At 27.0% G+C, this 17,647-nt stretch overlaps 2 protein-coding genes across 3 annotated transcripts in view; one reads left to right on the forward strand and one right to left on the reverse strand.

The window, feature by feature from the left end:
* Window positions 1–5,565, forward strand: part of LOC132931884 (transcriptional repressor scratch 1-like) — an 18,613-nt gene extending 13,048 nt beyond the window's left edge. The window contains exons 2-5 of the mRNA XM_060997954.1: window positions 806–966; window positions 1,964–2,158; window positions 3,891–4,017; window positions 4,511–5,565. Coding sequence (XP_060853937.1) covers window positions 808–966; window positions 1,964–2,158; window positions 3,891–4,017; window positions 4,511–4,719 — 690 coding nt within the window. The 5' untranslated portion in view covers window positions 806–807 and the 3' untranslated portion in view covers window positions 4,720–5,565. The remainder of the gene's footprint in view (window positions 1–805; window positions 967–1,963; window positions 2,159–3,890; window positions 4,018–4,510) is intronic.
* On the reverse strand, window positions 4,716–17,062 carry LOC132931880 (ubiquitin carboxyl-terminal hydrolase 47-like). Of its 2 annotated transcripts, none has more exons than XM_060997950.1 (24): window positions 16,860–17,062; window positions 14,985–15,061; window positions 14,603–14,851; window positions 14,244–14,537; window positions 13,853–14,177; window positions 12,406–12,584; window positions 12,170–12,344; window positions 11,802–11,923; window positions 11,542–11,735; window positions 11,298–11,478; window positions 11,014–11,229; window positions 10,555–10,902; window positions 10,294–10,477; window positions 9,985–10,220; window positions 9,784–9,907; window positions 8,967–9,059; window positions 8,761–8,884; window positions 8,633–8,702; window positions 8,439–8,574; window positions 7,720–7,982; window positions 7,527–7,645; window positions 7,205–7,463; window positions 6,991–7,130; window positions 4,716–5,980 (listed from the first exon to the last, which is right to left on the reverse strand). In XM_060997950.1, exons 3-24 carry the CDS (start codon window positions 14,846–14,848, stop codon window positions 5,887–5,889), a joined length of 4,122 nt encoding a protein of 1,373 aa, XP_060853933.1. In that variant the 5' UTR covers window positions 14,849–14,851; window positions 14,985–15,061; window positions 16,860–17,062; the 3' UTR covers window positions 4,716–5,886. The 2 variants fall into 2 exon arrangements, with proteins under 2 accessions (XP_060853933.1, XP_060853932.1); XM_060997949.1 differs by having other exon boundaries at window positions 8,955–9,059.
* Window positions 17,063–17,647: the final 585 nt, after the last annotated feature.

Here is a 17,647-nt window from a genome sequence, read left to right on the forward strand (position 1 = left end):
TTTTATAATAATATAATATAAATCGTCGTTGGCGTCCCGACCATTTAAAAATACACGTTTTTGTAAAATTATTTATATTATAAATACAGATAACACGATATCTATTATTGTCATTATTGTTTCCGAGTATTTTTGCATTATAATTTATGAGTGAGGAGACGTCGTCATCAGAAATATCAATATATCCTAATTTTATTATTTATTATTATTATTATCTCCAACTTACAATCTGTTAGCAGTGTCAGCAGGGAAATTAAAATGCATGTGCGTCCAGCAACACGTGCTCGTTTTATAAAATATTAATAAATAATAAATATGATATTGTTACACAGTAAAGATGAAAAATAACCGCCGCGCGTATCATTGTTCAACGGTAAATGTTATTATAAAATATACAATATTATATTAAAATGTCTTATTATTTTTAATTTTCGATAACGAGATTAATAAAGATAATAATGCCTGACACAATATTATCATGTAACATCAAGTGTAGGACTTTTCATGATAAATTATCATGGGACTTTTGTAGCGCTATGATATTCATTATTCACCAATAATAATATAATCTGCAGTCAGCTTGCAGTGCAGAGAGCTCTTTCACAGTCGTCGCGCTACTCGTTTAATCCCGATCGCCACTAGTTGCTGCCGATCGCTGTTATAACATATTTGCTATTATTATTATCTATCGCATTCGTCGTGTTGATTCGTCGCGTGATTTTATAATATTTTAATCACACCGCAATAACAATGTTGTACACGGCCAGCTAATGAAAAAGAACATTTGCCTTTTTTTCCCCCACAGAAATGCTACACTCCTACGAACATATCGTCGACGCTCAACAGTCGTCGGTCGGAGACGAGCTGTACAATCTAACGCAGTTGGCCGAAGTCAGTATCGTCTACTTCAGACAACACACGGCTACGATAATCGATGGTCCGAATGCCTACGAAAAGGACATCAAGGTAAGCCACGCACGCCGTTATACGTGTATGTCATCTCTAAAAAGCGTCACTATCTATCTAGTCGAATGCCATTTGACTCGTGACCTAACATCGTATGGCCGTCCAACGGTCTAATCTAAATATTTATACGATTTTTAAAAAATGGTCAATTTGTAGATTTAATTTTTCCTAACTTTGTATGCTTGGTATAAAGCTATAAATCAAAATGAATATTTTTGATTCAACAAAGTATAGGTAGGTACTTTGTTTTGAAATATATGTATAAAAAAACATGCTGTTAAACAATTATTAATTTTAACCAAAACATTTAATACTATTAGAATAAAGTTAAAGCAACATTTTTTAGTAGACTTAGTTTTGATAGAAGAGAGCAACAATTCCGCATTTTAAATCTGATTTTTTATATAGCTTATTATGCGTGTTAATAATCTTCCAATAGTATTGATTGTAGTGGGCATTACATAAAAATAGGTACCTGCTATAGCTATAGCTGCTAGTGCATAAAATAATTAAAATAATTATGATAAATAAAACTAACATAAAATAGTACATACTGTAGTCTGTACATAGAATTAAATTCACATTTGTTTATATTTAATTGGCTTATAATTCAGATGCTTTGATTAACTTACAGAAACTTTTTATTTTTAAATCATCTTTTTTAAATTTGTTGATATAGCATTATAGTCTATTCGAAATTATTTTATGTCTATATCATAAACATGTTTAAATATTGAATACACCCAAGTTTTTTAAAAAATTAAATAATTATGCCAATGTTGAGTTTAAAGTTTCGAACTAAGATAATACATTTTTGGAAGAAATGAAGGCTGCATTCTGTTGTAGAATATCAAATAAATAAACTTTGAGTTGTCGTTAGGTTAGGTTAAAAATTTGATTGTAATGATAACTTGAGAGACTGAACATTTTTTAGCACACATGATTTTAATTTTCCAAATAAGTTTTTACCATTACATTCGGTCTTATGTAATTGTAGAAAAACGATGTTGACGACAACAACCATAAAACAATAACTACAGAGCAAACGACGAAGAAGACAACCAACAACAAGGAACGTCAGTGTCCGGATTGTGGAAAATGTTACAGCACGTCCAGTAACTTGGCCCGGCACCGACAGACGCACAGGTCGCTGGCTGATATCAAAGCCAGGCATTGTCCCCACTGCGACAAGGTGAGATCATAATAATTATCATATATCATATCATAAATCGTTATAATAATGCCTGGGAGTTGTATATTTGCATGTTTTTTTGTGGGCTATTAGATTTATTGATAGGTTAGTTAGAAATTAGTTTCAAGACACCACGAAAATATATTAAGTTTATAGTACGTTTATATTTCTTCGTATTAACCATTTTGTAAACTTTAAGATTATGTTTCACAAATTTCTTTTTAAAATAAGCAATACCTAATATAATAATAGTATTAGGACGCATTGCCGGAGTAAATGGGTAATACGTGCAAACGATATTAGAAATACTCAAATACATATAGGCAGTGATGAACATTAAATTTATTAACTATGATGCACAACATACATATTTCAGTACCTATTCCACTCACTCCTTTCTTAAGGACGCATCTGTGAAATTTGTTCGAAAAAAAGATTGAAGAAAACTAAAAACTAATAAAGATTTAAGTACTTAACTTTTTTACTTTACTAACTCCTACCTAGGAATACTAAATTTTAAGAGGCCTTCCCTATGTTATGTTATAACTGACTTGGTTTACCAAAAGTCCAAAAATAACAATTTACCATTTTTTTTTATTTCCCGCAATGACGTCTATTATAGCCGCCTAGCCATCATTATACTTTATCATTACCCTTTCACCACGCCACTGCCTCATGATACATTTATTATTAAAGTAATAAATTATTTACAGTTCATGAATTATTATTATATTTATTGCACATTATGAAATTATTAAATTTATTATAAAAATGGTCCATAGGTTCCCAAATAAGATAATGTTCAGTTATATTATTTAATATTTATTATCACTTATCATATCAGAATTATATAAAACAATATTACAAAGGTATTTTAAGATGTAAAGTGTTTATTTTATTATTAATTTTCTATACGTAAGTAAAATACAATTAATTCGAATAAGTGTAATATATTCTAGTTTTCCGTTATAAATAATAATAAAATACATCTCATGAGAAATTAATTTTTCTTAAGAATTATTTCCGGAGTGGTGGGGGGGGGTTGTCCCCGTTAGTGTGTTACTGTGTAAATACATATATATATATTGTATAATTATTTAAAAGGATTTTATTTAAGAACAATATTAAGAGCTATTTATTTATAATCTATTAAGTTATATATATATTATAAATGCACAATTATTGAAATTAGTTATTTATTTCATAATTTATGTAATTTTACGAGTATAACATTAAACATTTACTATTAAGTTATACAGCCTATAGGTTTGTGTAAATTTTTTTCGGTTTTTAGCTTCCAGATCCGCACAAAAAGATTTGTAGGATTGGATGGGGGAGGGGAATAATAGTCGAGACATAAGTTGGAAAATACTACAAAAATTACTTTGGGGGAGGGGGCAGGAAGGGTAAAAAGATTGACACGTTTTTTCTAAAAATACAATCCATGATTAGGCACCTGCCATTTCATTAATTTTGACATTTTTTCTAGATACAATATATATATATTATTAAATAATTTTGTTTTATATAAATATCTATAATGGTTTTCCTCTGCCAATATTTTTAATATAACCACTTACAGGATAGTTAGACACTATTGAAAACCCTTTACAACTATGCTACAATCCTTACCTCTTAATTCATGTCCAACTTGTTATTTGATAATATATTATTAATTATTGTAATGTCGCCACAGTTTGAAATAATTTCTATTTTGTTTGCTTTTATGTAGGTCTACGTATCAATACCAGCTTTTTCGATGCACATGCGAACACATAGTCAGTCCTGCAAATGTGGCATTTGCGGTAAATGCTTCTCCAGGCCATGGCTGTTGCAAGGGCACATTCGCACCCACACGGGTAAGCATGATATCAATAATTCACTTATAATATAAGAATCATACTTAGTGAGGACGGGGGATAAATAATTTCCAAGAGTAAAATTAAACTAAACTAAATGTAATTTTAAAGCACAAACAAATGTTGCAATTTATCTAAAAATTTAATTTTATTCAATTAAATTTGACATGTTCATAAAGTATAGTTAGTTAGTATTAGAAGGTTGTAAAAGGAAAAAATGAGGTGTTTTGAATCAAATCTATCTCCTCCCTCATAGTAAATTAATTCTTCTATGAATAGAGTTTATACTACAGACTGATCGATACATTTAAACAAAGACTTGACATTGATATTTGTGCTGTTTGTTTGGTAATAAAATATATTTATTAAATAAAACTGCAGTAAGTTTTATATAAACCCATGATTGATATCACAACTTTTTCTCTATAGAATTGACTCAACATCATGGTAATATAGTAAAAATATGTTAATTTCTTATTTCTTTTTTTTTTAGGTGAAAAGCCTTACGAGTGTGAAAAATGTCGTAAAGCATTTGCGGATAAGTCAAACTTGCGAGCTCATCTACAGACTCATTCTACAGAGAAACCACATGTATGTCAGAAATGCAAAAAGGCATTTGCACTGAAATCTTATTTGTACAAACATGAGGAATCAGCTTGTGGTAAAATTACATTGTTGAACAACAATAACAACAACGATTAGGAACCCTTTTTTTTTTTATTAGATTTAAAAATCAAAAGTTCTAAACAATTGTATTTTTTTTGTATATATTGATATGAGTTTTTCTTTTCTATTTTTTTCTTCTCAAACTGTTCGAAAATAAGCTATTACTTTTTAGTGACCACTTAACATTTGTGCTAGAAATGTATAATACATTTTTAACATTTTTATATTTAAGTACATTTTAAAATACTTGGACAGTTTTAACAAATATTACAACAATGAAAGTTTTCTTATTTTAAACACATTTAATTACAAAATAATAGTAATAATAAATAAATAATAAATAATACAAAAATAAGGAAAAAAACAAGCTAACACAATAATTTAATTTTTATAAATTAGATATAAAACGTTTCGTTTTACATAACAAAGATCTGAGCAATACATGTTTATGATTATTAGATATTTAGAAAAACCAGCAAATTTTATATTTTATAAAATCAATTTGTGTTTGGTTTACTTTGTTATTGATTGATTTTTGGACAGTATAATTTTGAGGCTAAATAGTAAGGTTCATTTGTATTATTGAAGATACAAAATAGATTAAAAAGCTCAGGTAATATTTATATTTTTTTTACAAATTTGTTTATATGTTTTAATATTTAACAAAAAAATAGCAACTAGTTTATTTTAAGTAAAACTTTAGAATATATATATGTACGAGCGGACGAGTGCTACTAGTCACATTTATTAATTTATTTTTGTATTCAACAGTTTGTTGTTTTAAAAAATATTTATTAAATTTGTAAATACATACATATATATCATATGTATGACTTTTTTATATTGTAGAAAATATATTTTCAAATTTAAAACTTTTAAAAATTATTTTTTTTTTTTAATACATATTACAAAATCTATATTAAATATTATTTATTAATTTTTTTATCACAGATAAAAATATTTAAACTAGAAAAAAGAAATTTGTATTTTTGATATCGACATGTACACAAATGATAAAAATGAATCTAATGAATTTTTTAAAATTAACAGACCAAGTATGAAAGTTTTTGTTTTTGGTTGTAGAAAATTAATTATTTTTTTTTTTTAAAGACAGATTAAAACAAGTATTTCAAACTGATTTTTACCTCCTCCAGTAATAAATACATGAACAATTAACCAAACATTAAACAATACATAATAAGTTTAATCATTATTAGTATGTATTCTTAATGAACGTTCTTTGCGTTGTCTACGCCACTTGCTTGGTGTTTCTTTATTGGATGTGTTATCTGCATTACTGTTTTTAGAAAGTTTAATCAGTTAAATAAGAAATTAATAAAAACAGGGTACATTTTATCACTCATTACCCTATAAATAATTTTTAATTTCTGTTTCCGGAACATAAAACTGGACTAATAGATCATAAATTCCTGACTTACAATTTTTACTTTGTATTTTACGTATCTGCAATACAATTTCATTTTTTTTTTTTTAGTAACAATCTATTTTGGATATCATTTTTGATTTTTTGATTGATTTGTATTCTAATTCCAAAATTTGGTAAAATTAGGGATAGGTATAATTAAAAATTTTTGTTTTTATTAAATTTGACTTTTTAAAATTGTATGGATTTTTTCCTGCTAACTAAAATAACGATACATTTATTATTAAAGTAATGAATTATTTACTATTTATGAATTATTATTTTACATTAGGGAATCTAAAAACATGAATTTTTGATTTGATATAATTATTTGAAGCATGTATTATACAATTACACAATGAGGAATGTTTGACTTTTATAAACTTAATTATATATAGTATTGTTAAAAAAATAGAAATTTATAATTTTATTTTATTTTAAATACATGTTTTTATAATACATTTTATAATTTCATTATGTGCAATAAATATAATAATAATTCATTAACAGTAAATAAATAATTTATTACTTTAATAATAAATGTATCATGAGGTGTTTAAAAGGAAAAAAATATGTATAAATAAAAAAAAAATTTAATTATTTTTTTATTATCTTTTGCAACTTTTGGGTTTAGAATATAAGTTGATAGATCAAAAGTACTTGAAAAAGATTTTCAAAATAGGGATTGCCATTAAAAAAAAATGAAGTCTTGTTGTGCATTTTCATTACATAAGTTAAAAATTTGTCATAGGATTTTTTGATCCATTAGTCTAGTTAAATGTCCTTTTAAACAGAATTGAAAAATATTTACAGGGTAATGATTAAGTGTCCCCGGTTTTCTAGTTTGGTGTATCTTTGAATAATTAAATAAAATATTTACATACCGACAGTATAAAATTATGTTGTCGTCAGACAAACTAAATGACCAATTGAACACGCTTGTTTTCCAAGTGATTTCAGTCGAATGACCATGCATATAACCCATTTCTAGCTGATCTTCAGGTATATTAAGTTTCTTTGAAATCTAAATGATATTAATTTATATTGCAATGCAAAATCATAATATATTAAATAATTTAGTTCCTGATGACTACTCACTTCAGTGCCCAGCTGTGTGTTGGGAGATGTTGTGGATGCTATATCAACAACAAATTCCATTTCAGAAATAACACGCGGCGTTGCTTCTTCTATGTGATTAACAAACATAAGTCGTTTGGTTTTATTTAATTCTAATTCGGAACGATCTTTTAGATCCAATATGACCATTTCCCACCCCTGACCGATATCTTCATTCCAGATTTCTTCATTGAAATAACATCGCATTAGAGAGTCTCTTTTTTTCTTACGCAAACGACACCTACAAAATTGTTATATGATACACAATTGACATTAAATCTTATACAATCGTCAAATTATTTACCTGTTTAAAGGTATATCAATATTGTGAGTATTATTTAATTTAATCAATAATTCTCTTTTGGTTTCTAAGACTGAGGTACCTTTCTTAATGATCCAATCAAACATTTTCTTAAACAAAATCTACAAGAAGCAAAAATAAAGAATTTATATGTACACATCTGTTGTTAGTTATGTTCTTAAAAATAATTATATACCTGTGTCTGTTCTTGTGGTTCAATCCAATAAATAATACCGCGATATTCACCATCATGTAATGCTTGACCCATGGTAATTTTAATTGTGTCTGAGTAAGCCAAATCTTCTAAAGAACTGCTAGGTAACGCCAGTTCTTCTAATTCTGTGTCTGATTTGCATCGATTCAGAATAATAAAATCAGATGGTATGTTGATGTATGGCACTAATTGAGTTTTGAGTTCTTTGACAGTCATGCGCTTATCGACATACGCATAGAGTTTTTCTAAAATGTTTATTTTAAGTATATGATTTGGATAAATAACAATAAAAGTTTTTTAATTTTTAATTCAAACATGAATATAAACAAATAAAAATGTATAAAAACAAGATATCACTTAATTTAAATAAACAAGAGTAATGTTGGTTGGATTGGTTTTGGCATAGATTAATTAATATACTATAGATTAGGTTACACAATGCAATTATTTTAATTTTAATTCGGTTCATTAGTGATACATTGTTTTTTTTTTATAGGAGGTAGGAAATAAGTATCTACTAGTCTCATACAACCATGTGCATCCTGAATCCAAATTAAATATTTTAATAACTGTATTGGTGTAGAATATTTAAAATGGTATCTAAGCTATGGTTTTAGTAAAAACTAAAAATTATAAGCAAAATATTTAAAAAATTAAAAAAATGCATTTTTATCTTAAAATATGTTTATCTTATAGTTTACCATCATCGTCTTCAGATGTCTTGTCTGATAACTTTGTTGTTTTGAAAAAATATTTTTCATTTGACTGGAATTCATTATCGTCATCATCATCTTCAGTCCCATCCCAGTTTTCCTCCGATCTGCCTTGATCATAAACCTGGACACAATTTTAAATAATAAATATTTTATTAGTTAAAAAAAAAAAAATGGTATACCTTTATTGGGTCATGTTCAAAAGTAGGAGAATCCATGTGATAATCTTCAATGGCATCTCCTTTGATTGTTCTGAGGAAGAAAGAATACGTAAAATAGTATATTCAAATCTCAACAAAAAAATCATTACCTTTCACTATCTGTTATACTACTATCCTCGCTTTGATCTCCATTTCCACTACCAATAGCTACAACACACATATCCTCAGGATTGGCAACCAAATTATTGTCTTCATTTGACTGATCACAATCCACTAAATGACGAAAAAAGTATATTATAATATACAATAAAAAAAGTAACAATTAAAATTTAGTAACCCCTACCTTCTAACACACCTGCTTGTTTTTCTAATGGTAGCATAGACACATCGTCATTATAACCATTCACATAGTTTTTATTGTATAAAGCCATTAATTTATGTAAAGTTTCTGAAAATAGTTTTTTAAATTACTTTTGAAAATTATAATATTAGAGAACCAAATTTTGTAATAGTTATAAATACTAATATTTATAGTATGTTTACCCTTAATATCTTAGTAACTATAATTTTAACACAAGTCAAATTAAATGTGCTAAGAGGACGCAACACTCACATGGTTATCACTGTTTTACAAGTGCATAACATAGCAAATTTATGCTCAGCAGATTATGTTTAGCTCTGTTAGTTTAAAAATTAGAATGAATTGATTTATTGTGAAACTTGATGGTAAGTAAATTATCTGTGTTTGTATGTTATTTTTTACAATAGTTCTGTTTTTGAGTAAGTTATGAGCATTTTTAATTAACACTATATTATATTCACATAACTTGCTTTTAAATAGAATGATCGTAAAAAATCAACATACAAACACAGATGATGTTCTTAGTTTCTTACCATCAAGTTTCATAATATAATAATATAAAAATAATAATAATGATATATTCACTCTAATTTTTGAACTAACGGAGCTAATGTGATCTACTAAACATAAATGTGTTATGTACTTGTAAGATTGAGAAAACACATGCGGGTGTGGCGTTCTTTTAAAAGTGTGTTTTAAATGATAATATATGTAGTGAAATCTAACATTCGTATACACTTTTTGTCTTTTTGGTAAAGAAATATATCAGTATATTAGTCATATCAAAATATTGTAGTTATAAAAACACTACCTGTATCTTTTGTTGGCATGATGAATTGTAATAGAATTGTATTGTCGTATCGTGTGATAATGTTTTTCATCTTGTGCCCCAAGACTGATTGTTCAATAGCATGACGTTCTATGAACACAAAAACCTGTTGGACAAATATTAAAGTAGTTAAATGGACCACAAACAAAATGATTTAAAGAAACATATTTTATTAATGCATACATAATTGGTGTAGATAGATGAACATGGTGCGCTTTCTTCAAGCAATGTTGGTTTTGAACTACTCTGAATGGCAAAATGCAATACCGATTCTCTAGATATATCATATTTTGTATATAACAGATTACTGAGGTCTCTTATCTCTTTGTTTAGTTCAATTTCAATTTCCACCGGTTGACTTACATCAATATCTTCTTCATTATCGTCCAAGTTTATCATGAACAATTTCATCAAGACATCTAATCAAGATACACAACACATTAGTACATGTATACATACTATTATTATTATTTTTAAAGTTGTTATTCTTACACCCTGGAGTAGATACAACACTTCTATTGTCTTCAGTATCAATCATTTGAAGTAGCAATACAAACGTCAATGAATATTTCAAGTGACATACCAGATAATTATTCTTATCTTCCAAGTTTTCAACCACTTTTTGATCCTGTTTATTGAAAATGACTAATCGACACGGCTTGGTGACTCTGAAGTGCTAAAATTGAAAATAACCACTTATAATCTATAAATATTAATTATTATTTAACATAAACAAATCAATTAAATTTTTACCTCAATAGCCATAGCCTTTAATTGTTCAACAGTAGTGGTCCCACTACAATCAAATTGCCAGCTTCGCACACCACATTCCATAAAATCAGCCAAGTGAACAGGAACCTTGTACATATCTCGTTCTCTTTCTCTCATCTGTCTATCTTCTTCGGCTTTTCTCTCCAATAAATTATGAAGTTCTTTTAAATGTGGTGGAAATTCTTCTTGAGTCATTGCATTTTTATTTCTTCTGTGATCAATTTGTCTGTACATGAGCATATATGCATTAGTACTAGACGTGTATTGGCCTGAATAATATCCTCGAATAGGTCCACCACCAAAACTTCTTTCAATATCATCCATTGTGATCTATAAATATTTTGAATAATCAATAAATAATATATATAGGAACATATTATTATGTTGAGAATGTACACAAAATCGTTGAAGTTATTAATGTTTAATTTAAATTACACTTACCACTGATACAGATTGATCATTAAAACATAACCACTGATCAGTTTTAAAGTCTTTAATATATGCATAATAGTGTCCTCCTGAAGCACTGCCAGAATGTATCATGATAGCATAAAGTTCATACATATATGGCCCAATTGGTTCATTTTCTGAGTTCAAATCTACTCCACGTTTATCTTCATGTCTGTGCTGACTAAGGTCAATACCTTCATCTTCATCCTGAAAGAATTGAAGTTAATTTTTTCTGATTAATTTACTCATATGTTAAATTAACTTTTTTTAATTACTTGATCAATTTCATCTAATGCGGATGAACTGTCTGTGCCAGTATAACTACTATCATCACATTTGCTACCAGATCCAAACAATTCTTCAGGAAATCCTTCAGATAGTGCCTCCTCTTTATCTAAACCATTTTTATTATTTGATATAAAACTATTTAAATTTAGTTTTAAAGGAAACACAACTCTGTAAATAAAATAAATAGAAAATTTGTATTTATTTTTAACAATTATTAAAATTAATCATTACTTGTCATTTAATTTAATGCGATACATAGTGTTATAATCAAAATCAAAACGCATCAAGTGTAATGTCATAATGTATGGAAACTTGCTGAATTTTAGACCTTTGTGAGCATTACATTTTTTATTACAACGTTCACAAAAATACTGATTATTTCCATCTAATGTTTCAGGCTGGGTGAATCCTTTTAATGCTTCTTTCTAAATTAATTACATATTTAATTTAATTTAGATTTAAAATAATAATTGAGAGAATATCTATCTTACTATACATCCATAAGCATTAGTACTTCCAAATGGACGTATAGGTAAAGGTATATCTAAAAATGTATCTTCTCTAGATTTTTCAATTCCACATTCTTGACATTTTACATAATCAATCATTTTGCCTGAAAAAAAAATTTTAAAACTCAAAATGTATGTATAGTACTTGTTTCTATTAAAAATAACCATGGAAAATATATATCCTAAGAATAAAAAGTCCAGGAAAATAAAGTCAACGAAAAACTTTATTATAATTTTCTATATGCTATATTTGTTTATGGATATGTTTTGTAGAGATCTTTACAATGAATATTCTTAACTAAATTTGAATATTATATAAATAAACATAAAATATGTTTGTTAAAATTTACCTTGATAAAGCTGGTTTATGAGATCAACATGAGTGGTATTTTTAAATTCTTGTTCAAGAGCATCAAACATGACTCTACAAAGTTCTTGAACATCGTGCTGTTGCCATGCTTCACTTGAATCCCAACCAAAACTACGCGTAAGTTCTGTTGTTTCAACACTATGTCTCGGTGAAGTCTTTAAACAAAATATTTTATATATATAACAATATTCAATGACATATTTATAACATATTTACTTGTAGGTTTAAGAATAATCTCTGAAGTTGAAATGGTATCGATTTTGACTCATCAATGTTTGCATCAAAATCAAATTTCCATTTGTATAGAGCATTTCGAAATTCTGGTGTCATATATAATGCTTGCAATAAACTATTTAAGTAACAAGTCATTGCTTGATTTACTAAACCTCTGTATCCTATAATAATAATAATAAATTTAGAAATTATATCTCATTTATTTAATTATTTGAAATTTAGTTCTAGTTAACTTTATCCATAGTGTGTATTATTAAAATACAGTGTACTCTCAATTATCCACAGAGAAATCATTCATAAAATCATATACATCACATACAAAAAAAAAATGTTTCTTTACATAATACATTTATACATCAATACGGTTCCATGAATCAGTCTAATTGGGTTGCGATAACTAATAATTGTACGTCCATAACATTTGAATTAGGCTTAGCACATGTGTGGTACCGCTGCATTATCATAATTTTGATTTGAATAGATTGATGTGTTGAATACGTACACGTCTCCTTTATCATACATTAATGCACTAGCTGTCTATTATCATCTGCTGTATGAGACTTACATTGGTTATTTAATTTTTTGTTTTAATTTGGATTTAGTGGATTATCTGCAAAATTGTATTTATGTATGCCAGGATGACATGCAATTTTATTCTGTAGATAATTGAGAGTACACCGTAGTCTTATAATTATCAAAACTCTTTCTTAAGAGAATGCCTTTATGTGTTTTCTGTCTTACAAATGTACAACATGTCAAATTTGCATTCTGTAGAATTAATTGTTTGATGTTAGCTTTAACATTAGAGTAAATTGATCTATGATCAAACTTAAAGGTAAGAACATTATTTGTGGTTTATAGTTGACATTTTATTTTTGAAATGAGTAATGAGTGTTAAAATATAGTAAACAAATCAAATAAAGTATAAACATGGATAATATTCTTATCTTTAAATTTGACAATAGATCAATTTGTTCTAATATTGAAACTAACAATATAAAATAAGTTCTGATGAACTCAAATTTGATATTTTATGCTTGTTGTAAAACAGATATAATACACAAGGGTATGATAATATGGTTTTAATATCAACTAGTTACTTCAGTTCATCAATTTACACTTTATTATGATTATTTTTAACTCGTTAAAAACAATCCATCAGTAAATCTATGCCCACTGTAGACTAAATTATAACTATGATATTTTAGTTTAGAAATGTTTGACTTTTCCAAACAATAACATGACTGAGTGACTGTTGATAAATCACATATTATAATATACTTTGATATTTTATTTAAACTTAGTAATCTCAATATGTTTTCTCACATAACCAACTTTTTTGAAAATCATATTTCACCACATGATTTAAAATACACTTTTACTATAAATATCATTAATATATAATAATAATTAATGATCAAATTCAAACCTGTATATGCTCTTTCAGTTGAACGATTATACAGCATACGGGTAGAAGGTAATGTAAGCATTGGCATTGGTGATGTTGGTTCTAATACATTATTTTCTATAACAGACGATGAATCTAGACCATTTCGACGAATTGAAGGATGAATTTTTGAATATTGGCTCTCTATTTTTTGATCTTGAGTAGGGGAACAGGATTTTGATGAACTATCATTATCCATATTATCTGATAAAATGTTCAGTGATATTTCAAAACGATTTTTCACTCCTTCACGGTATACAATCCCAATGTCACTCAGCAATCTTGTATCATCTTCTCTTATCATAAGCTAAACATTAATAAAATATATTTTTTTAACTAATTTATCAAGGCACTGTTAAACAATTTAACATACTTTGACCAATTCAGTATTGACATTATAGGAATTAAAAGTTAAAACAAAATATTCTGTATTTATATCTTCTGCTTGACATAATTCTAATACACGTTTATACAGTTGACCTGCAGTTTCATTTTGATCCACAGTCAATGGGAACACTTTCATATCCTTAGGTATGCGGACAATACATTCAGCCTGATCGCTTTCTTCAACTTCATTCTCTGATAGTACAAAACGATTTTGAGTACCATCACCAAAAATAACACCGACATCTATCAATAAACGGTCATCATCTGCTTCTAATTTTGGCTGAAAGATAAATACATTTTTGTTTATGAAGGAAAACATTCATTTTAGGATATAGTGATAAATACCTTATCATTGGTTCCAGTATCCAATGTAGAATCTGATTTAAATGAACTAAATGTCAAGGAAAAAGAATCAAAATCCAAATTGTAATGCTGTGCAACAATATTAATAAACTGGCGAACAGTTAGATTCTTATCAACACAGCATTCTAATTTATCATCATCAGTAGACTTATCGCGAGGGTTATTGAATTTTCGTACCAGGCATTTTGCCTGATCATCAGCTTCTGAGTCATCAATAACACTCACCATTTTCTAAATTCAAAAATTTTTACTATAATCAAATTATTATTGAAGTATCAAAAATTTACAACAAAAACTATAACAATATTAGAAAATGTAATAATAGTATATTTTGCAAATAACACTTAAAAATAGAGATACTTACGCTATAACATACAACTATGCCAATAACGAATAAAGATGCAAATCTTTATAGTCACCAAAATATTTTCTTACATGTTTCTGTAAAAGATCAAAATATAAATTTGATATCAAATTACATAGTATTTCGAAATAATATGTGAGCTATATAACATTATGCTTCAATTATGATAGCCAACTGCCGCTATACTAAAAAATGCTTCCCACCACTACCACTATTTTTATCTCATTTCTGATTGGTGAAACTGTTTAATGTTGAGACTGTAATGAATGACTCACTACTTAACTGGTAAGTTTATATTTTGAAACCGAAAATATAATAATTAGGTACTTAAATGGTAGACATTTTGTTTCTTTTCTATACAATAACATGTAAGTAACCTAAATTATACTGTGAAAACATTTACATTTTAGATATCTAATAAATTTGAAAAAAAAAAATGATTTTTTTTAAATGATATGATATATATTTATTAATTTTTGACCAACATTTGATAAATCTGTTAACTTTTTTTTTGTTGTTTTAAGTTTTTATTTAAGATCATCTACTATAGTAGATGTAAATACAAATTGTAGGGAGTATAGCCTGATTTATTTCTAGGTGTTTGTCACAGTGCCAAATCCTAGAGGCAGCCAGTGACGTATTATAGGGTCAGAAGGAGTGTCAAAATTAGACTGATCTTCCACTCCTGCATACTATACATCTGTCTCTCCTTCCCTACAATATCCTAATGGCAATTGCAGTCTAGTGTGAATTTTTATTTTTAGATTTACAATGTTTATGTGAAATAAATGAGAAAAATTGTGAAAACTTTAAAATTTATTTATGATTTTACTAAATATGGTTATCAGTATGGAATTCAAGGGCAGACAAAAATTTTTGGGAAGGGGCAAATACCATTATTTAATGTTTATTTTTTGTTGAATTTTATAAATATTTTAGAAAATGAATTCATTATGTTCTAAAAAACATATAAGAGAATATTTCCCTCCTTTAGTTCTATGCTGTGTTAAAAATACTGACAAAATATTTTTTATTTTAAGATTGTAATATAATTACAACAAATTATTAGGTATACCCAAAATCAACAAAATTAAAAATAATTTAAAAATCCTTATAGAAGTTAGTACCCTTGAATTAATTTTTAGGCTTTGTTTTTTAAAAAAAACCAAATTGTTTATGTTCTCTTTTATAAAAAAATAATAAACTTAAATTAGTTGGTAAGATTCACTTTAATAGCATTTTGCACTTTCACTTTTTATGAACAATATAATAGATAATATCAACAGATATCTAAAGAAAAAAGACAAATAAGGCCCATAAGATTACTTTAGATACCAGTTTCATTCATTGCCAATTGCCACTTATTACTAATGACTATATATGGAATTGTAAATTAGATAGAATTAATATCAACTTTCTTTAACATATATATATTTATATATGTTATATATTGTAATTTTTGTGTTTCATCTCATTAAGAAACATATTATAATACCTATTATATTTTGAGTATTCCATACATTATTTTAATTTTTTTTTAAATATATAAAACATACTAATGGATTGAGTTAAGACACCTAGCACTTTAATGTGCTTCAAAATCTGCAGTAAAAAGTAAACAAAATTTGTTCACTGTTAAACATACAATTTAAAACAAATCAGTTGTTTCAACTTAAAATTCTAGAATAATTCAGGTATGATAGGATTACTCTTAACTGTGGTCCTTGCATTTACACTGACAAATAGGCAATTGTGGTCAGGAATAAACTTTACGCTATGAAAAAAAAAATGACCATAATGTCAAGCCGAGGATGCCAATGCTAACATTTTTTTACTTAAAATTCTATGATCAATAGCATAATAAATTATACTTACAGATGGCTAAACGATGGACGTACAATGTTAAAAAATATGTAACAATTCAATTGATCGAAAGGCTTTTGCTCGTTGATATCAAAACACTGAATTATAGATGAAAATCTTTTTTTTGTCAGTCGTCGTCACTGGAACATTTGGATTGGAAAGACGGGGGAAATTGTCTCATTGAAATGGATGGAATACATTATTATAGTAAAGTTGTGTGTTATGATTTTTATCAAAATCGTGAATAGCTTATCAGCGTAACCATGAGCGGCGGTGACCTTCACATAAATATTATGGAAGAACGATGACGTTTTGATTGTTCCATGATATAAGTTCAGGTATTTTTTTTTGACGTCAATTTCAATGACGAAAAAATCAATTTTTAAAAGCAATAATCATGTATTCATGTAGTATGTACTTATGTAGATTCTAGATATTATACACTATACCGTAATTAGTAAATGTACTATTTTACATAATACACTTTAAATGCAAAACGCATGATAATTGTTCTCATAGAAGGTGAAACAAATTGTGTGTTTATGTTAAATATAAATCAAGCAATCTTTAGCATTAATAATGATTTTTATTTAGTCTTTAAAAACCTTATATTAAAAAAAATAATATTTTATAAATATTCATTTAGACGAAACATTTTAAGAATAATTATACTTACATTATATGACAATAATAATAGGCCTAAAGTACAAAACTAGAAAATAATTTATTTTTTACTATCCTTTATTTGAACATTAAATAAAATTAGTAATAATATATCATATTTCAATATTTTATGAAGT

This window comes from Rhopalosiphum padi, chromosome 1 (genome assembly GCF_020882245.1).
Source record: "Rhopalosiphum padi isolate XX-2018 chromosome 1, ASM2088224v1, whole genome shotgun sequence".
Lineage (NCBI taxonomy): Eukaryota > Metazoa > Arthropoda > Insecta > Hemiptera > Aphididae > Rhopalosiphum > Rhopalosiphum padi.

Bases quoted from the DNA above. Each gene is read 5' to 3' on its own strand.
- LOC132931880 (XM_060997949.1), bottom strand. From the start codon at position 14,848: ATGGTGAGTGTTATTGATGACTCAGAAGCTGATGATCAGGCAAAATGC. The intron at 8,703-8,760 runs GTAATGATTTTT...TTTCTTCCTCAG, and splicing joins AGTATAACAGATAGTGAAAG to AACAATCAAAGGAGATGCCA. The intron at 5,981-6,990 runs GTATGTAAATAT...TTCTAAAAACAG, and splicing joins AACATAATTTTATACTGTCG to TAATGCAGATAACACATCCA.